At 45.0% G+C, this 22,499-nt stretch overlaps 1 protein-coding gene across 1 annotated transcript; it reads right to left on the bottom strand.

The window, feature by feature from the left end:
• Window positions 1–21,292: 21,292 nt before the first annotated feature.
• Window positions 21,293–22,087, bottom strand: LOC119272432 (early nodulin-93-like). The gene is made up of 3 exons (XM_037553922.1): window positions 21,857–22,087; window positions 21,692–21,753; window positions 21,293–21,612 (listed from the first exon to the last, which is right to left on the bottom strand). Exons 1-3 carry the CDS (start codon window positions 21,927–21,929, stop codon window positions 21,379–21,381), a joined length of 369 nt encoding a protein of 122 aa, XP_037409819.1. The 5' UTR covers window positions 21,930–22,087; the 3' UTR covers window positions 21,293–21,378.
• Between the last annotated feature and the right edge of the window lie 412 nt (window positions 22,088–22,499).

Here is a 22,499-nt window from a genome sequence, read left to right as displayed (position 1 = left end):
CTACAAAGAGTAATTAACACTACTAGCAACCTACTAGCACCAATCCCGGACTTGGAGACAAGAATTGGATACAAGAGATGAACTAGGGTTTTGAGATGAGATGATGCTGATGAAGATGTTGATGGAGATTGCCCTCTCCCGATGAGAGGAGCGTTGGTGATGACGATGGCGATGATTTCCCCCTCCGGGAGGGAAGTTTCCCCGGCAGAACAGCTCTGTCGGAGCTCTAGATTGGATCCGCCAAGGTTCCGCCTCGTGGCGGTGGAGTTTCGTCCCGAAAGGTTGCATCTTATTTTTTCCCAACGAAAGATTTCATATAGGAGAAGATGGTCATCGGAGAGCCACCAGGGGGGCGCCCCCCCACCCTCGTGAGCAGGGTGTGGGCCCCCTGGTCTTCATCTTTGGCGAGAATTTTTCATTATTTATTATAAGGTATTCCATGGAGTTTCAGGACTTTTGGAGTTATGAAGAATAGATTTCTAATATTTGCTCCTTTTCCAGCCCAGAATTCCAGCTGTCGGCATTCTCCCTTCTTATGTAAACCTTGTAAAATAAGAGAGAATAGCCATAAGTATTGTGACATAATGCGAAATAACAGCCCATAATGCAATAAATATCGATATAAAAGCATGATGCAAAATGAACGTATCAACTCCCCCAAGCTTAGACCCCGCTTGTCCTCAAGCGAAAGCCGATAACAATAAATATGTCCCCATGTTTAGAGGTAGAGGCATCGATAAAAAGTAAAATACGGACATGAGAGCATCATGATTATTCTCATAACAGCAACATATATAGATATTGTCATATGATTACTTATGTTCAAGTGATGATCTATTCACAATGCAAAGTATGAATCAGAAACCTTATTGAGAACCAACAAATTATAACCTCAGACATTGAAACAATTACAATTTATCATAACATCAGAAAGAGTCTATGTCAGAGCTAAAAAGCAAGTCCACATACTCAACTATCATCTAGTCCTTCATAATTGCTAACACTCGCGCAATACTTGTGGTTACAAAGTTTTAATCGGACACAGAGAAAGATAGGGGCTTATAGTTTCGCCCCACAACCTCTTACCTCAAGGGTAATGTCAACAATAATAACTCATGCCCCCCTACATCCAATTAGATATATCTATCAGGATCTTTCCAACTCACTGGGCTTGCCAAAGGATAAAATGTAAAAAGGAAAGGTGAAGATCACCATGACTCTTGCATAAGGTAGAAGATAATAATAAAAGATAGGCCCTTCGCAGAGGGAAGCAAATGTTGCCATGCGCTTTTATGGTTGGATGTACAAAATCTTAATGCGAAGAACGTCACTTTATATTGCCCCTTGTGATATGAACCTTTATTATGCAGTCCGTCGCTTTTATTACTTTCACATCACAAGATCGTATAAAGCTTATTTCTCTCACACCAATCAATCATACATATTTAGAGAGCAATTTTTATTGATTTGCACCAATGACAACTTACTTGAAGGATCTTATTCAATCTATAGGTAGATATGGTGGACTCTCATGGCAAAACTGGTTTAAGGATATTTGGAAGCACAAGTAGTATCTCTACTTGGTGCTGAGGATTTGGCTAGCATGAGGGGGAAAGGCAAGCTCAACATGTTGGATGATCCATGACAACATACTTTATCTCAGATATAAGAAAGCATAACCCATTACTTTGTCTTCCTTGTCCAACATCAACTCTTTAGCATGTCATATTTTGATGAGTGCTTCCAATCATAAAAGATGTCAATAATAGTATATTTATATGTGAAACCTCTCTTTCCTTATTACTTCTTATTAATTGCAACGATGACCAAAGCTATGTCTGCCAACTCCCAACAACTTTTAATCATCACACTTTTTCTATGTGAAGTCATTACTATCAATAAGATCAATATGAACTTTTGTTTCTTTTTATTCTTTTTCTCTTTTTTTATTCACCCAAGATTATAGCAAGAAAATCAAGCCCTTGACTCAACACTAATCTTTATTATATAGCTCACGGACTCGATTACATAGAAGGATAATAAAGCAAAACTCACAATTAGATCATGCCATAAACTTTATTCTACTAGATCAAGATACTACCAAAAGGATCGAACTAAGAAAAACGGTAAAGATAAAAGTGATGGTGATACAATACCGGGGCACCTCCCCCAAGCTTGGCTGTTGCCAAGGGGAGTGCCCATACCCATGTTATTATGTCTCCTTGGTTGGTGAACAAGGTGGAGGTGTTGTTGATGACGGATAGTCGCACATCCAGCGTAGGAGGTCTTCTAACTTGCGGATAATGCCCTTGAGTGCGATGATATGCTCCTTCAACAAAATATTTTCACGTGTGAGATACTTATTTTGTATACGAGCCAACTCAATCATCTTGAAAGCTTCGATTTCTGTAGGGGTAAGAAGATTATGATCCAGTTGAAGGGTGTCTTCTATTGTTGGAACTTGGTCCTCCTTGGCCTTCTTGATCCCTTCATCCTTGTTGATCTCCATAGGTTCTTCTCTCTTCAACTCTATCTTCATTAGCCAAGTATCGTTGCCCTCATGGTTGGAGGAGGAGGGAGACGACATAGTGCCTGGTCTTGACAACCCTGACAGAAAACAGCTCGAAACAAAGACAGGAGATTTTTGCGTGATACGGGAGTCAAAACCTCCGGGAGATTATATAATGAATTTTTGCTGACCAAAATACGCATCGGGCAAGAAAACGGAGTTCGGAAGGCACATGAGGAGCTCACGAGGTAGGGGGCGTGCCCAGGGGGGTAGGGCGCGCCCTCCACCCTCGTGGGGCCCTCGTGTCCTTCCCGGACTGCTACTTAATTTTCTATTTTTCTAAATATTCCAAAACGGAGAAATATTGCCTTAAAAATTGTTTTGGAGTCGGTTTACTTACCGTACCACATACCTATTCCTTTTCGGAGTCTGAAACGTTCTGGAAAGTGTCCCTTATGTATTCCTCCGGGGTTATGGTTTCAATAATATTGGTTTCAACATTTATGGGATTACCTGAGATATAAGGTTTAATTCTCTGACCGTTTACCACCTTCGGATTTGTGCCTTAGAAGTTGTTGATTTTTATGGCACCAGAACGATAGACCTCCTCAATAACATAGGGGCCTTCCCATTTAAAGAGAAGTTTTCCTGCAAAAAATCTTAAACGAGAGTTGTATAGCAATACACAATCACCTACATTAAACTCACACTTTTGTGTCCTTTGTCATGCCATCTTTTAACTTTTTCTTTAAACAACTTGGCATTTTCATAAGCTTGGGTTCTCCATTCATCAAGTGAGCTAATATCAAATAACCTCTTTTCACCGGAAAGTTTAAAATCATAATTGAGCTCTTTAATAGTTCGAGAGGTAAGTGACATGCTTTTCCATATGCCATTTTATACAGAGACATGCCCATAGGATTTTTATATGCAGTTCTATAGGCCCGTAATGCATCATCAAGTTTCTTGGATCAATTCTTTCTAGACCTATTGACAGTCTTTTGCAAAATTAATTTGAGTTCTCTATTACTCAATTCTACTTGACCACTAGACTGTGGGTGATACGGAGATGCAATTCTATGATTGACATCATATTTAGCAAGCATTTTACGGAAAGCACCATGAATAAAATGTGAACCACCATCAGTCATTAAATATCTAGGGACTCCAAACCTCGGAAAAATAACTTCTTTAAGCATTTTAATAGAAGTGTTATGATCAGCACTACTAGTTGGAATAGCTTCTACCCACTTAGTAACGTAATCAACAACAACTAAAATATGTGTATATCCATTAGAGGCAGGAAAAGGTCCCATATAATCAAAGCCCCAAACATCAAACGGTTCAATAACAAGTGAATAATTCATAGGCATTTCTTGACGTCTACTAATATTACCAATTTTTTGACATTCATCACAAGATAGGACAAACTTACGGGCATCCTTGAAGAGAGTAGGCCAATAAAAACCGGATTGCAATACCTTATGTGCAGTTCTATCTCCCGTGTGGTGTCCCCATAAGTTTCACAGTGGCACTTGCGTAGGATATGTTCCTGTTCATGCTCAGGTACACAACATCTAATAACACGATCTACTCCTTTATAAATATGTGGGTCATCCCAAAAGTAATGTCTCAAATCATAGAAGAACTTTTTCTTTTGTTGGTATGTGAAGCTAGGTGGTATAAATTTAGCAACTATGTAATTAGCATAATCAGCATACCAAGGGGTACTACAAGAAGTACTTATGACATTTAATTGTTCATCAGGAAAGCTATCATCAATAGGTAGTGGGTCATCAAGAACATTCTCTAACCTAGACAAGTTGTCTGCAACGGGGTTCTCAGCTCCTTTTCTATCAACAATATGCAAATCAAATTCTTGTAGCAAGAGAACCCATCTAATAAGTCTAGGTTTAGCATCTTTCTTCTCCATAATATATTTAATAGCAGCATGATCAGTGTGGATAGTTACTTTAGAATCAACAATATAAGGTCTGAACTTATCACAAGCAAATACAATTGCTAAAAGTTCTTTTTCAGTAGTAGCATAATTTCTTTGAGCATTGTCTAGGGTCTTACTAGCATAATGGATAACATTTAATTTCTTATCAACTCTTTGTCCTAGAACATCACCTACAGCATAGTCACTAGCATCACACATAATTTCAAAGGGTAAATTCCAATCATATGGCTGAACAATAGGTGCAAAGACTAATGCTTTCTTAAGTATTTCAAATGCTTCTACACAATCATCATCAAAGACAAATGGTATATCTTTTTGTAATAAATTAGTCAGAGGCCGAGAAATTTTTGAGAACTCCTTAATGAACCTCCTATAAAATCCGGAGTGACCAAGGAAACCTCTTATACCTTTGATGTCCTTGGGACATGGCATCTTTTCAATAGCATCAACCTTGGCTTTATTAACTTCAATAGCTCTTTCAGAAACTTTATGCCCCAAGACAATACCCTTATTAACCATAAAGTGGCACTTTTACTAATTCAAGACAAGATTAGTTTATTCACATCTCTGCAAAACTCGATCAAGATTGCTCAAGCAATCATCAAAAGAGGATCCATAGATGGAAAATTCGTCCATGAAAACCTCACAAATCTTTTCACAAAATTCAGAGAATATAGCCATCATGCATCTTTGAAAGGTAGCAGGTGCATTACATAAACCAAAAGGCATACGTCTATAAGCAAAAGTACCAAAAGGGCATGTAAAAGTAGTCTTTGATTGATCTTTAGCCGACACAGGTATTTGAGAGAAACCAGAATAACCATCTAGAAAACAGTAATGTGTATGTTTGCATAATCTTTCTAGCATTTGATCGATAAAAGGTAAGGGGTAATGATCTTTCTTAGTAGTCTTATTTAATTTGCGGAAATCAATTACCATCCTATAACCTGTAATAATTCTTTGTGGAATCAATTCATCTTTATCATTAGGAACAACAGTAATGCCTCCCTTCTTAGGGACACAATGAACATGACTTACCCATTGACTATCAGCAACGGGATAAATTATACCCGCCTCCAGAAGTTTTAGTATTTCTTTTCTTACCACTTCTTTTATTTTAGGATTCAGACGTCATTGAGGATCACAAACTAGTTTGGCATCTGCTTCCAAATTTATTTTATGTTGACATAGAGTGGGACTAATGCCCTTAAGATCATCAAGAGTATATCCAATAGCAACACGGTGCTTCTTCAGAATTTTCAATAATCTTTCTTCTTCATGCTCTGAAAGGTTAGCACTAATAATAACAGGATATATCTTCTTTTCATCAAGATAAGCATATTTAAGATTATCAGGCAACGGTTTAAGCTCAAACACGGGATCACCCTTAGGTGGAGGGGGATCCCCTAGGATTTCAACAGGCAAATTGTGTTTCAGAATAGGTTCCTGTTTAAAGAATATTTCATCTATTTCTCTGCTTTCATTCATAAACATATCATTCTCATGGTGTAGCAAATATTGTTCTAAAGGATCATTAGGAGGTACGGCAATAGAAGCAAGACCAATAATTTCATCCTTACTAGGCAATTCTTCTTCACGGTGTTGTTTACTAAATTTAGAGAAATTAAACTCATGAGTCATATCATCTAAGCTGACAGTAACAACATCCCTTATGTAATCTATGGTAGTATTAACAGTATTTAAGAAGGGTCCACCAAATATAATGGTACAAAATCTATCTTGTGGGGAACCAAGAACAAGAAAATCAGCAGGATATTTAGTTTTCACACACAAGACTTCAACATCTCTAACAATTCCCATTGGTGAAATAGTATCTCTATTAGCAAGTTTAATAATAACATCAATTTCTTCTAACTCAACCGGTGCAATGTCATGCATAATTTCTTTGTATAAGTCAATAGGTATTGCACTAGCACTAGCACCCATATCACATAAGCCATGATAACAATGATCTCCTATTTTAACAAAAATAACAGGCATGCCTATCACAGGTCTAGGTTTATCTGTATCATGGGGTTTAGCAATTCTAGCAGTTTCATCACAGAAATAAATAACATGCCCATTTATATTATCAGACAAGAGATCTTTAACAATAGCAATATTAGGTTCAACTTTAACTTGCTCAGGAGGTGTATATGTTTTAATATTGATTTTACAAACCACAGTGAAGCTTTAGCATGATCCTTTATCCTAACAGGAAAAGGTGGTTTCTCAACATAACAAGTAGGAACAATAGGATCATTATAAGTGACAGTCTTTTCTTCAATTTTAATAGGTGCAGCTACTTTTACTTCTATGGGAGGATGATATTTAAACCACTTCTCCTTAGGGAGATCAACATAAGTAGCAAAAGATTCACAGAAAGAAGCTACTATCTCATAATCAAGTCCATATTTAGTGCTACGGAAAATATCGGTATCCATAAAAGATTTAACACAATCAAACTTAGGTGTCATACCTGACTCCTTACCATTGTCGAGGTCCCAATGTTCAGAGTTGCGTTTAATTCTATGCAATAAATCCCATCTAAATCCAATAGTCTTCATCATAAAAGAGCCAGCACAAAAAGTATCGAGCATGGTGCGATTATTTTCAGAAAGCCGAGCATAAAATTTTTGAATAATCATTTTTCTTGAGAGCTCATGATTGGGGCATGAATATAACATTGATCTAAGCCTCCCCCAAGCTTGAGCGATGCTTTCTCCTTCGCGAGGCCAAAAATTATATATATAATTGCGATCACGATGAACAAGATGCATAGGGTATTACTTTTAATGAAATTCCAATTTCAATCTTCTATAGTTCCATGATCCCATATCATCACATAGCCTATACCATGTCAATGCGCCTCCCTTCAAAGATAAAGGGAAGACATTCTTCTTAGCAACATCATCGGGTATACCTGCAAGCTTAAATAATCCACAAACTTCATCCACATATATTAGGTGTTCATTAGGATGCTTTGTTCCATCTCCTGTAAAAGGATTAGCTACTAGTGTTTTTATCATACTCGAAGGATACTCATAAGGAATTTCATTTTCAATAGGTTCAGTAGGTTGAGGAGCAAATCTTTGCTCTACTGGTCGGGGTGAAGATACCCCGAACAAGCCCCTCAGAGGATTACTTTCCATAGTAATAAGTGATAGTAAATTTCAGCACACTATATAAATTTTTCCTTACCAAATTCCACCTACCAAAGGCGCTTCACTCCCCGGCAACGGCGCCAGAAAAGAGTCTTGATGACCCACAAGTATAGGGGATCTATCGTAGTCCTTTCGATAAGCAAGAGTGTCGAACCCAACAAGGAGCAGAAGGAAATGATGAACGGTTTTCAGCAAGGTATTCTCTGCAAGTACTGAGATAAGTGGTAACAGATAGTTTTGTAGTGAGATAATTTGTAACAAGCAACAAGTAACAAAAGTAAATAAAGTGCATCAAGGTGGCCCAATCCTTTTTGTAGCAAAGGACAAGCCTGGACAAACTCTTATATAAGGAAAAGCGCTCCCGAGGACACATGGGAATATCGTCAAGCTAGTTTTCATCATGTTCATATGATTCACGTTCGGTACTTTGATAATTTGATATGTGGGTGGACCGATGCTTGGGTGCTGTTCTTACTTGAACAAGCATCCCACTTATGATTAACCTCTATTGCAAGTATCCGCAACTACAACAAAAGTATTAAGGTAAACCTAACCATAGCATGAAACATATGGATCCAAATTAGCCCCTTACGAAGCAACGCATAAACTAGGGTTTAAGCTTCTGTCACTCTAGCAACCCATCATCTACTTATTACTTCCCAATGCCTTCCTCTAGGCCCAAATAATGGTGAAGTGTTATGTAGTCGACGTTCACATAACACCACTAGAGGCTAGACAACATACATCTCATCAAAATATCGAACGAATACCAAATTCACATGACTACTAATAGCAAGACTTCTTCCTTGTCCGCAGGAACAAACGTAACTACTCACAAAGTATAAACATGTTCATAATTAGAGGGGTATTAATATGCATATAGGATCTGAACATATGATCTTCCACCAATTAAACCAACTAGCATCAACTACAAAGAGTAATTAACACTACTAGCACCAATCCCGGACTTGGAGACAAGAATTGGATACAAGAGATGAACTAGTGTTTTGAGATGAGATGGTGCTGATGAAGATGTTGATGGAGATTGCCCTCTCCCGATGAGAGGAGCGTTGCTGATGACGATGGCGATGATTTCCCCCTCCGGGAGGGAAGTTTCCCCGGCAGAACAGCTCTGCCGGAGCTCTAGATTGGATCCGCGAAGGTTCCACCTCGTGGCGGTGGAGTTTCGTCCCGAAAGGTTGCTTCTTATTTTTTTTCCCGACGAAAGACTTCATATAGGAAAAGATGGTCATCAAAGAGCCACCAGGGGGCCCACGAGGTAGGGGGCGCGCCCAAGGGGGGGGGGGCGCCCCCAACCCTCGTGAGCAGGGTGTGGGCCCCCTGGTCTTCATCTTTGGCGAGGATTTTTCATTATTTATTATAAGGTGTTCCGTGGAGTTTCGGGACTTTTGGAGTTGTGCAAAATATGTCTCTAATATTTGCTCGTTTTCCAGCCCAGAATTCCAGCTGCCGGCATTCTCCCTTTTTATGTAAACCTTAGAAAATAAGAGAGAATAGTCATAAGTATTGTGACATAATGTGAAATAACAGCCCATAATGCAATAAATATCGATATAAAAACATGATGCAAAATGAACGTATCAGCTAGCAGGTCATGGCCTACTACTTCGTCAGGTTCAGGTACCCTGGCCTTGATTGATCTAAGTGGTAAATGATTGGTCAACGATGTTTGATTGATCTAATCAATCCTTTTTTGAATCTGATCTAATGAACCTTGAGATGTCCTAATTTCTGACCAGTCAAGACTTCTCTTGTTTTAACCTGACACTTTATCTACAGGTATGTAGACTATGTTTGATTGATCTAAGAGGTAATTGGTTGGTCAACGATGTTTGATTCATCTAATCAACCTTTTTTTTGAAACTGATCTAATCAACCTTGAGATGTTCTAATTTCTGACCAGGTAAGGGAAGACTTTACTTCTTTTAAACTGATCTAATCACTCTTTGATTATAGGAAATCAAACAAATTAAGTAGGATGAAGACATAAACACAAACAAGGTAGTAGACTATGAACGGGACAATTCCCTCAAATTCTCCACATTTAGCATGTTCTCTACTCCACATGTTGTTTAAATCAACCTGTGTCTAACTAGAGATAGAACTTGTCTATTCCAAGCTACATTTCCTTTTATATACAGAATCATTTTTTGACATTGGTTTTTGACATTGCAGGACCAAAGAAACCAATGGTGAGCACATGAAACCAATGACGCACATGGACCAACTCAAGCATTTGTAAGTGTTTTATTTTTCTTCTCTTACGAATTCAAACGACAATGTGCATGGTTCTTTCTTCATCTATTTCATCGCCGTTTGCCACTTTAGAAAGCTCTGTAGTTGCTTTGGTTATGTTCATGCTTCTCGTCGTTCTGCCATTCCAGTACATACGCAAGAGGAGGCAGTACAAGTGACTTCCTCGTCCAGGCTCCTCAAGTACAGTAACTCATGCGGGACACCCAGCTCCAGAGTGGCAGCGACCCGGAGTCCGGCACAGTCCATAGGCTGCAGAAACACCAATTCGCATATGAGGAGCTGGAGGAGCCCACCGGCGGCTTCAGCGACATGTGAGAGCTCGGCGGCCAGCGACGGCTTCGGCACCATGCATGCACAAACGTACATAACAGGCAAGCTCGCGCTATTTCCTTGGAGTTTGACATGGATCAACATGCTGACGGCAACGGATTTTGTATGTGGTGTTGAGGATAACTGCAGGACAGGCGGGTAGTGGTGGTGAAGCAGTTGTACGACAACAGCTGCTGGCACGTGCAGCAGTTCATGAACTAGGCGACGATCCTGAACCTCGCTATCTTCTATGGATCCTGTCGCAGCCGCACCACCTAAACCTCGTCATCTTCTACAGCTGCACGTCCAGCCGCAACCGTGAGCTGCTGCTGGTGTACAAGTAGATGCCCTGCAGCACCATGGCCGACCACTTGCATGGCCACCGCGCGGCAGTGCTGCCACTGCCATGGTCACTCCGCCTCAATGTCGTCACAACGCTAGCTTATCTCCACCCCATCGAGCCTCCCATGGTGCACCGTGACGAGAAGACTACCAACATCCTCCTCGATGCCGAATTCCACGTCAAGGTGGCCGACTTTGGCCTCTCCCTGCTCTTCCTGCTTGACGACGCCACAATCGTTTCCACGGCGCCGCAGGGCATGCCAGGGTACGTCCAGTAAACACCAATTTAGCATTAGCCATGCATGCCTTTGAATATAATTGTTGTTGCTCTCTTGTATTGTTCTGTGTTTTCAGCTGGCATGCGAAAACAATGTATTATTTAATACATAGGTTTCAATATATTCTGAATCTCAATGTTGAAAATGTCGTCTTTCAAATTTTGCTTCACTTCTTGCACGGTTAGTGTGCTTTATATCTCTTATCTTCTATTACCTTTTTTTGTTTCACATTTTCACACTATCTTGTGTAGCTTGTATCTGATATTGCCGCCAGGGGAGGTAATACGTCCTTTTGTTAGATATTGGACGAACTAATTCCATGTTGTTTTTCAGTGTGTGCCTCTGCAGTAATGTTGTATGCAGTCAGATATTTTACGGTGGCAGGAGGAAGATCCTAGATGAGTTGAACCCTTAGCATGCAATAGATATTGGAAATTTGGAATGCATGCAAGTCACATCATCTCATGTATTGGGAACATATAAGGTTTTTTGTGTGTACGTATTCAGAATTTACATTGTATCCTTGAAGTTATTGGTCTATCTATCCTCTATTTATCTATATTTCATTTTGCAAAACCAAAAGTAGAGCCAAACATTGTACCGGCTTCGAAAAGTGGAACATCATAAATCCAAAACCAAATTCATGTTCTGAAATAGAAGTTGAGGAATCTAGAGCATGCAAGTTCTGTGTTATTAACAGAAGGTTGATTGGTCTGATAAATTTGCAAATAAAGTATAGACATGGAGGTGTCCGCATATTTGTGGTAAACCTGCTCTGAAGAAATATTTCTTTATTAGTATTCAACGTGGAGTGGAAATCCCTTGCTAACCTCTTCTTTCGTACTCATTTTATGTTGCTAATTTTTCAGTTAGTGTACATGGTAGAACATGTTGGATTTTGAGGAATGATGCATCCATGGTCAATTTTATTCTATATACTTGCTTAAGTTAAACAAATATTCCAAGGCGATGGAAGGGCGAGATGGCATATTTTTTAAGCGGCGGCAAAGCTACAGCAAGGGCAGATGAAATTGAATGAATGTGCATGCGAACAGTGTGAAAGTTATTGCTTGAAGGAGATATGATTGTTAAAGAGACACAATGAGTGTGGTAGAGAATCAATGTAGTTGTTATATGGATGGAATTTCCATCAACATGTTGTCTTGTTTGACACACTTCTTGGAAGAACAAAAATTTTGATTAATAATTTTTGCCATTCCGTGGCAACGCACGGACACTTAGCTAGTATTTTATAATGGTTCTACACTATTTGTCTATGTCATGCACTCCTTTGCTTGTTGATGACTTCAGCCTCATTATCTTGCATCGACCTCAATAAAGATGATTGTATGCTTCACGACCGTGGTTTTAGTGCCCTTTTCAAAATGACAATATCACTAGCACTCAAATGAAATTTACTGCCTCTAAATTAATTACGAGAACAACTCCAATTTCACTTGAGGAGACAGTAAATCATATATTTTACTCATAAAAACTATTTTCTAGTAGTAGCATGCATGCATGCATGCATGGCGTCAACTTTACTGTTAAAATTAGGGGAGGGGGATGATTAGATTAGAAAAAAAAAAAAAAAAGACAGTCGTAGGATGAAGTGGAAGCACGGATGGAAGCATGAGAAGGGAGCAGGCAAGTCGGATCCACATGAGAGACCTCAACATACTCCCTGTTCCAAAAAAGGATCTCAACATGCATTTTTATAGCACAAAGACGCATGGTAATTAAGATCAATCAAACTAATCTCCTCATCCAGCCGTCTGAACCATACACCTCTATGGAATTCTCAGGAAATGTGGTTCGAAAAAAGAAAGAAATTAAATGGTCCTAGATTTAATCCATTTTTGCTACTTGACCCGATCCATTACAGGAGCAATTCATGGATCTTATGGAAGAAGAAAAAAACATTTTAAACGCATAATCTCGCTGAAGTTAACGCCTGAGCATGCAACTCGTCTGATCATCACACGCCAAATCATGCAAATTTGGTAAATCAGTCGTGGACTCAGTCATGCGAGCATACGTGTGGAGTCGATGGTTCGGCCCTCCAGTTCTACAACGTGCAGCGGCGAGGCCCCCCACGGCCCACGTGCTCTGGCCCGCGGCACGGCAGCTGCGGTGCTGGGCTCCTGGCCGCCATCCCTCTCGCACATTTCGCTTCCGCGGCTTACTGGCGAGGTAGTCGCCGTGGACGACTCCACGGCCGGCCATGAACTTTGGCGTAGCCCGTGAACATGCTCCGCGCTCCGCGTAGGATATGGAAGCGCGACGACTCTAGCTTGATGATGGGCGAGCTGTGCCGCTGGTCGAGGAGGCCGAAGTCGACGAACGCATAGACCGTGGCGCCGCGCTCCGGCAGCACGTCAGCTTCGGATACGGAGGTGTTGACCGTGGTCTTTTTTTTCGCTTTCAGTTAGATTGAGATGTGATTGCACGGGCTTCTACACACCCTCCTCTACAAACCGTATAAAGGTAGTATGATCATTTGACCATAATGTATAGACACCTCCATATGTAACGCGTATTAGCTGACGAGCTATACGTATACATACACAGCAAATCCGCCAACCCATCAGACAACTGGCGCACGTCCACTCTCCATCCTGGGCCTGGCCCATTTATTATTTTATTATTTCATTAAGCTTCAAAAATTAAGTGTGTCCAATATCGAACACCCAACATCTTTATTTATCTCTATCTGTGCCAAACAACCTTTAATGAGCACCTGTTACAGTTTTTAGGTTTCTTCGTGAAACTTTCTAACATGAGTTTGATACTTTGATGAAAACAGTTCCAAATGGAAACTAAAAAAAGAGTAATGTGAACCCCTGTTACGAATAGTGTCTTCTCCTCGCTCAATTCGTAGGTCGGTTCGGAACTTGGTTGCATTGAACCAAGATGGTTGTGCTAGGTAGTGGACGGGAACCCAACAAAGTCTTTACGAAGGGGACTGCGGCAGCGACGGTGGCGACGGCCGCGGCCTTGGCTCCCGCCATGGCAGCCTCTGCAGTTAGGGATGACGTAGGAATGTTAATCAAGATCAAGTTTCAGCAGTCACATAAGCTGCAATGCATGGGAATTCTTTGCTGTCAGTCACGGCCTTACGGCTAGCCCTGTGATTCCATCTTCTTCGTCGAGATCTAAAGTCTGTCGTACACAAACTTATATGAAACCAGGATCGAGCCCTCTGTTTTATTCAGTACACGGATGTAAAGCATGTGCATACATTTCGGCGGCGGCGGTTTCTTGGGACACTGACAACGATGCTGTCGATGCATACATTTTTTCTAGAATACGCACAACGGCACAAGCGCGTGCTATCATACATTAGCAGGATCCCCGGTTTTCGCGGATGTCCAGTTACAGAGATAGCTGGATGGCTCTCCTCTCTCTCCCTCCCGCTCCTCTCTCCCCCTCCCTTGCCCCTCCGCCGCCGTCCCGTGCCTTGGGGCGCCCTGTCCGGCGTTGGCCTCCTGTCCGACCCCCCTCCCCGTGGCTGGCTCCTCTCCCTCGGCCCGTTCGCCGGCGCCGTGGGCTTCGCTTTCCCCCTAGCCGTCGTTTGGATCTTGTTTTTGGGCTCTCGACTCCAATGAGGATTGCTCTTCGGACGAGGCGGCCTCGCGCTCGCCCTCGCCGGTCCTCCCCGTGTTGGCCTCTTCTCCCTTCGTTGCTCCTCGTTCTCGCAAGTTTGCTCCTGGGGGCCGGGGCCGGCCGGTGTCGTCCCCATCGGCGGAAGCTGGCTGGGTCCGGGTTTCTCGCTGTCGTCGCAAGTCTGGTAAGTTTCCCCTCCCCTCGCCCGGATCTAGGATTCTGGGTGCCGCTCTGGGTGTGGTTTGCCCTCCCTCCCCTTCTTCTGGCTCAGGTCCGTCGTCTCCGGCGACGGCGGCGTCTGGGCGCGCCGTGGGGGCGGTGGCGCCCGCCCTAGATCTGGTCTCGCTCCCGCTGGCTAGTGGGCCATGTGGGGGGCTGGACGCTGGGCCTGTTGGGCCTCCTGATCCTATTCTGTCTGTCCAACCCGCTCCCCCCGCTCTGTCGTCAGTGGACGATTCCCCCTTCCCATGTGGGCCATGTGCAGCTACCGCCGGCCTGTATCCCTCCCCCCTTTCCCCCGGCCCAGGTGGCCCGCGAGGCCCAAGAGGGTTTGGCTCAGTCCGGCTATTTATGGGTCCCCCGTGGTTCCGTCCCCCCCCCCTTGTTAGGGTTTCTGGCTTCCTCCGCTGACTTGCGTAGGCACCGCGCTCCCATTCGCCGTCTAGTCAGATCCACCCTCCCCCTCCCCTCCTCCTCTCCTTCGCGGCGGCTCTCACCATGGATAAGTCCAGGGGCTCGTCTTGTGATGCTGTCTCTGGTAGCAAGCGTCGGCGAGAGGATTCGCCGGGCTCGGGTGTGGATCTGGAGCTCGAGGCCTCCCTGCGCTCCAAGTTGGAGGCGGAGCAGGCAGCTCGTGAGCAGGTGGCTCGCGACCGTGCTGCGTGGGTTGCCGGTCCGGAGTGGCTCCAGCGCGCGGAGCGTGAGCATGTTCCGCCTGGATCCGTCCCCCAAGGCTCTGGATCTGGGTTGGAGTGTCCCTCGGCGCTGAATCCCTGGGAGGCAACGGCGGCTGGTGGGGGCGCTCTTCCTCATCGGGTTCCTTGCCTGCCCAGGGTGCGGGCCATGGGCCTCCTGCCCCAGTGCGGCAGGCCCCTCGCCCTGCTGGCGCTGGCGCTGGGCCTCGTCCACCCCCGCAGTCCTTCTCGGGTCTGGTCCGGCATCCTCCTGGCCCTCACTCCGGCGCGTCCTCATCGAGGGTGGGGGATGGCATCCTTCCTCCTCCTCCCCCTTTCCGATGCATCGCCCTAACTCTTCCACCCCAAGCAACCCCTCGGTGCTTACCTGCTTTGCCTGTCACCAGCCCGGGCATTTCCAATCAAGATGTACCAACCCTCCATTCTGCCTGATTTGCCGTTCAGATGGTCACCTCACTGTCAATTGTCAGAATCGTCAGAAGCCGCCATCCTTCGTTCACTTTGGTACGGACCTCCCTGGATGTTCATTTTTTGCCTTGGATTGTGATTTGCCTGTTGTGGTGGCGGCCCCCTCCCTTTCCAATGCCGCCATTGTCATGGTGCAACACCAAAGGATCTCCTCCCAAACTATGCTTGAAGGGCTCCGTATCTGGGACGTCGAGGGATGGGATTGGAAAGTGAACCAACTATCTGACTTTGAGTTTTCCGTAGTCTTCCCCTCCAAAGACTGTCTTCGTATGATTGCGTCTTGCACTAGCTTCACCCTTCCCCTCAATCAGCTGGTGGTGTCGGTGAAGCCTGCCTCCTGTGGTGTTAAAGTTGTTGGCCCTCTCTCTTAGGTTTGGGTTCTGGTGGATGATGTGCCAGTGGGGCTTCATTCTTCTTCCTTTCTGATGGCCTTCGGCGCTCTAATTGGTAAACCGGTGGAAGTGGAAGCGGAGTCTCTGGATAAGGTTGCTCCTGCTCGTATCAAGATTTGCTGTGTTGACCCGATTTGTGTCCGTGAATCGATCGATGTGTTCCCCTCTCCCGATGGAGTCAGACTGTGTGTTCGGGTTGAAGGGGCTGAAGCCTTCCACCCCCCTCCACCTCCTCCTTTATCCAACCCCTCGGACAAGCAAGACAAGCATGGGGATGGCTCTATGGGTGGGCAGAACCCTAGTGGGGGCTCTGATCCGCGCTTTACTCAATCCGAATGGGACGGGATGGAAGAATATGAGCGGGAACTCTTCAAATCTAATGCGCATATTGACAAGGTTCCACGCGAGGCGGATGCTGTCCCTTCATCTGACCCAAGGATGCCTACTGATGATGAGATGCTGCGCAAGAAGCTTTCAGCCACGGTCACTCCTATCTCGGGAGTCTGCTCCAACCTCCCTGGCCGTCCACTCTCTCCCACCCGCTCGGGTATTGAGGATCTGCCCCCTTCCCCAGGTCATGCTGATGATGTTTCACAATCCAAGAGAAAGAAGAAATCTTCGATGCGAAAATTTTCTGCGAAGAGCAGGGCTTCTTCGGGCTCTAAGCAGTCTATGATGGGAGTTTGCCATCGCCTCGACAAGGATCTTGGTTCGATGTCTCGCTCGGGCCCTGCTTCGGCCTCCCCCATGGCCCGCTCTCCCTCGATCTGGTCGCCTACCTCCATGGCTCGCAAGGGTAGGCGGGTGCGCGAGGCGGGGTGAATCGGTGGTGGAACGGGCGAAGCGTCGTGCGGCTGCTAAGGACCCCCTCCTTCATGTAACAATCACGGTCTGACTCCTCCTCTTTCCCTGATTCGACTTGTTTTACCTTCTCTTTCTGATGAACACTTGTTAAATACCATGTCTGATGTGGGCGTTACTATCGATCCCGATCAAGGCTCGCCTTCCCTTCTCCTCTCTACTATTCGGGCTAATGAGGTGGCCCAGGCTGCCCTTGCTAAGGCTAAAGAGGCCGTTGCCTCTGCGGCTTTGGATTCTGTGGATGCTCGGGATCAGGGGGGTGGCTTGGTGGTTGGTAGTAGCCAACCCCAGCCTAGCACCTCTAGGAGGGGTGTATCCAAAAGGTCAAAACCATGCGTTGCCCCTAGCAGGCCGGGTCTCCGCATCAAAAAGCTATCCTATAAATGAAAGCCTTATTCTGGAACATCATGGGTTTTGGTGCTAGGGAGCACCGAGACCAGATTAGAGATATCGTTCGTGGGGATAATATTGATATTGTTGGGCTAGTTGAAACCTTTAAAGCTTCTTTTTCTCCCAATGAACTTTCTGTTATTGCGGGCATGGATAGATTTGATTGGCACGTGCTTCCTGCTTCGGGGCATTCAGGAGGGATCTTGATTGGTTCCAAAAGGGATGTCTTTGATTTCGTGGCTTTTGATCATGGTATATTTTGGGCAAGCACGGTAGGTTTTCACAAAGCACTTAACATTCTATGGGAATTCATAGTGGTCTATGGCCCTGCTGATCACTCGCTGACCTCCCTGTTCCTGGATGAGCTTTCTGCTAAGATCGAGGCATTTATATTCTGATAGTTATCGGTGGTGACTTTAAACTTCTTCGCACCCCCTCGGACAAGAGAAATGCTAATTTTTCCTGGCCTTTGGCTAATGCTTTCAACGACTTTATTAGCACCTGTGCTATCCACGAGCTTCCTAGGGTTGGGGCCTGTTTTACGTGGTCAAATCATCAGGCCACCCCGATTAGATCTGTGCTAGACCGAGTGTTCATCTGTTCCAGGTGGGACTCCCTTTTCCCTCGGGCTTCCCTTCTCGCTAAAAGTAACATGGGCTCCGACCATACCCCTCTTCTTCTTGATGCTGGGATGCAGCAAGATAGATCGTCCTCTCGTTTCCAATTTGATGCTTCTTGGCTGCTTGTCGAAGGGTTTACTGACATGTTGGCTACTAAGATCCTTAACTTCTTGCCCCCCAAACCTCGTTCCTTTGGCCCTATGGATGACTGGCATTCCTGTTCCTATGAACTGCGCAAATTCCTTAGAGGTTGGTCCCGAAACCATGCTGTGGAGGAAAGTAGGTCAAAGAATGCTCTTGAATCCCTGATTATGGACTTTGACCGAACGGGTGATACCTTGGGTCTCTCGGATGCTGGGTGGGCGTTGCGCTATAACCTCGAGGCCGCCTTGATGCAGTTGCATCATTAGGCGGAAGTCTATTGGTGCCGACGTGGCACGTTGAACTGGACGCTAAAAGGGGATTCCCCTACTGCTTATTTCTTTGCCATCACCAATGGTCGGAGAAGACGGTGCTTTATAAATAGCCTGATCATTAATGGTGTTCAGTCCTTGGACCAATCCTTGATCCTCTCTCACGTGGAGGATTTTTTTGCTACGTTATTAGGGGCCAAACCTCCTTCTGGCTTTTCTATCTCATCCTCCCTGTGGGACAATAATATGAAAGTTTCGGCTGAGGAAAATGAAGCCTTAATGGTTCCCCTCTCTGATAAGGAAATTTGGGATGTGGTTAACTCTGCCAACCCTAATGCTGCTTCTGGGCCGGATGGGTTCTCGATCCCCTTCTTCAAAATTTTTTGGCCGCAATTGTGATAGTTGGTCTGTCATGTTATTCAGGGCTTTTGTTTGGGCACCATTGATATATATCGCCTCAACTATGCGGTGATCACCTTGATCCCTAAAGTTAAAGGTGCTGAGCTGATTTCCCAGTTCAGGCCTATTGCGTTGATCAATAACTTTGCCAAGTTTCCGGCTAAAGGTTTTGCGAACCATCTCTCCCCTATTGCTCATAGAGTTATCAGCCCTTTCCAATCTGCTTTCATCATAGGGCGTTTCATTTTAGATGGTATTCTTTGCATCCAAGAGATTGTTCATGACCTAAAATCTCGTAACTCTAAAGTTGTTATCCTCAAATTGGACTTTGAGAAAGCTTATGATTCGGTCAGTTGGCCTTTCCTGAGAAAGGTTCTTTTAGCGAAAGGCTTCGATGGGGCGTATGTTCATCGTATTATGCAGCTGGTCTCGGGGGGGGGGGGGCACACTACGGTCTCTGTTAATGGTCACGTTAGTAACTTCTTTGTCAATGGCAGGGGCCTGTGACAGGGGGACCCCGTGTCCCTTGTTCTGTTCAACTTCATTGCTGATGCCTTCTCCCGCATCTTGTCTAGAGCTGCCCATCATGGTCATATTACGTTGGTTGTTTCTCATCTAATCTCGGAGTGTGTTACTTGCAGTACGCTGATGATACCATTATTATGGTTGACTTGAACGACGATTGTATTGCCCACCTCAAGTTTATCCTCATGTGCTTTGAGGCCGCTTCGGGACTGAAAATTAACTTTTCTAAGAGTGAGGTATTTGTCACTGGCGTTGATGATTCGGAGGCTTTGAGAGTGGCCCGGCTCCTCAATTGTAACCTGGGCTCCTTCCCCTTTAAATACCTGGGCCTTCCCATTTCGCCAGACTTGCTTCACTCAAAAGACTTTGCTCCTGCTATCTCTAAGGTGGGAAATAGGGTTCTTCCCTGGCATGGCAGATATAATACTAACGCCGGGAAAGTAGCTCTGATCAATGCTTGTTTGTCTTCCCTTCCTATGTTCCTAATGGGCTTTTATCTTCTCTCGGCTGGGACCCATGCGGGTTTTGACAAACATAGGGGTGCTTTCTATTGGAATGCTGCTGACAACAGACGAAAGTATAGGCTTGTTAAATGACAACTCGTGTGTAGGCCTAAGAACCTTGGGGGGTTGGGCATCATTAACATGGCTGTCATGAATAAATGCCTTATGATCAAATGGTGGTGGAAGATCATGTCTAGTGGGGCCAGTTCTTTATGGTATTCTATTCTTAAAGCTAAGTATTTTCCCCATTCTAGCCCGATGTTTGCAGGGGCCCAGCGTGGATCTCAATTCTGGAAAGACCTTATTAAAGTCCGGCCTCTTCCTCGAACATGTTAAGTTTATCGCAGGAGATGGTTCCTCGGTTCGTTTTTGGCTTGACTGGTGGTGCGGAGACTCTCCTCTCTCTGTGAGATTTCCTATTCTTTTCTCTTATTGCCCTAACCCGAATATCTCCATCGTGGAGGTGTCAGCTAATAATTGGGACCTCGCTTTCCGTCGCTCCCTTTCTCCTGAAGAGTTGGAAGATTGGCAAAGTCTCTCTGCCTTATTCCCCATGCTCTCGGAGACTCCGGATTCGGTGGTTTGGCCTCATACCGACTCGGGCCGTTTCTTGGTTAAGTCCTTGCATTCTAAACTTATTGGTGGTGCCCCTACTAATAGATTTTCTAGCATTTGGCGTTCTCATGTGCCTCCAAAAATCAAAATCTTCCTCTGGCAGGCCTTTAGAGGCCGTCTTCCCGCGGCTGATCAAATTCGTAAGAGGAATGGACCGGGCTCGGAATTTTGTGCTCTCTGTGGTGACTTGGAGGACACAAATCATATTTTCTTCCATTGTGTGCTTGCTAAAAGTTTGGAGTTGTGTCAGATCCTGGCTTCAGGTCACTTGGGATCCCTCCTCCTTTAATGAGCTGAGAGGCCTTGTCAATTCGTTGGCTGGTGTGACAAAGAGGGTCTTCTGGGTTGGTTTGGGTGCCATGTGATGGTCGTTAGGGACCATTAGGGACAAATTTACAATCGAACATGCTTATCCTACTAAACCAGCTGATTTTTTATTTAAATCATGTATCTTCTTGCAGCCTCGGATATTATTGACTAAGGTGGAGGACCGGGATGCTCTTGATCTGCTCATATCTAAAGTTCGGGCCTCGGTGTCGTCTCTTTCTGGGCAGGATCCTGATGTCTGATCTCGCATTTTGGAGGTTCTTCGACTTAGTTGCTGGCTATGTCTTTCCTAAGTTATCCGGCCTGCGTGCCGTGTCTGGCAGGGTGCCATGTATCCATCATGCTTTCGTGCTTGTCGTTGAGTGCCCGTGTTTGGGTGAACTGGTGGTGGCTTCGTCCCCGTTGTTGCTATGGTTGCTCTGTGACTCTGCCGTGTGGCTTTATTTATAAAGTCGGGCCTAGGCCTTTTCTCTAAAAAAATAAATTAGCAGGATAATACTAGCTCAAGGCCTGAAGAACGCCGGCGGACGGGGACGGGCTGCAGCGGCGGCGACATGGAAGGAGGTGTCCTTGAGGTGGTCGGGGGCGCTCTCGTACGAGTGCCTCCTCGCCAGCGAGAGGATCGTCTTGTCGGCGGCAATGAAGTATGCCATCCCAGCGACGGTGCAGATGATGAGGGCCTGGCCGGTGGGGTTCAGGTTCGCCTTGGCCCACGGCAGCATCCTCACGCTCGCCAGCTGCAGGATTAACGGTTCAGTTATGAAAACCAGAGCAACGTGCATGAAAAATCAACAAATCTCGGACAGAGGAGCTCACCGTTGGGACCGCAGACGCGACCATGGCGATGGCCGCTGCCTTTGCTCTGGCGAACGTCGCCTCTGGTGAAGATTAAGAAAAGAAATGCATTGCATTGCTACTGTTAGACTATCAGTATACAACCTAGCTGAACTGAAATTTGAAGAAGTGGATCCTGCTTACTACCTCTAGAGCAGCGTTTGGCGAGCGTGAGCTTGTTCTCGAGGTGGCCGAGGGTGACGGTGGCCGTCGACGACATCTTCACCGTGATTATTTGCCGAAATGGCTCAGTGCAAAGAGTAGGATGATCAAGTGAGATGAGATGGGTTGTTGCTTGATGCTTCCAGGATGAGGAGTTGAGCCGTTTATTTATAGCGACCAAAAAGGTACTCTGCTCACTCGTTTGGACTTGGAGTGGTGAACTGAGTTGGTGGGTGAGGAGGGGAGCGCCAGGGCAGGCAGGTTATCCAAAACTATGGTCGGGAATCCACAGACCACAGGATTTGATGGTGTTTGTTGGAGGTATCCTCCGTTCGTCCTTTTTTATGCGCCAAAGCTAGCTCGAAAGAAAAAGGCGATCTCGATCCAAGTTGGGCACAACGGTTCTTATCAGATCACAAGAGCCGCCGGTTTCACTCGTGGTCGTCGGCGCGTTGATCGGCGGGGAGATTAGGTTTTGAGCGGGGCTCCCAGTTTGCGGGCAAAACTGGCAGCACTGATGTGCCCCCGCTGGACTAGCCCTTCTTTGCCTTTTTATTTTTGCTTTGAGGGGCTACTAGCCCTTCTCCGCCTGATTCTACACACAAAGCGTATAGGCTTTTCTCTCCAA

This window comes from Triticum dicoccoides, chromosome 3A (assembly GCF_002162155.2).
Source record: "Triticum dicoccoides isolate Atlit2015 ecotype Zavitan chromosome 3A, WEW_v2.0, whole genome shotgun sequence".
Taxonomy (NCBI): domain Eukaryota; kingdom Viridiplantae; phylum Streptophyta; class Magnoliopsida; order Poales; family Poaceae; genus Triticum; species Triticum dicoccoides.
The sequence above is the reverse complement of the archived record's forward strand: the minus strand, read 5'-3'. Positions and strand labels throughout refer to the sequence as shown.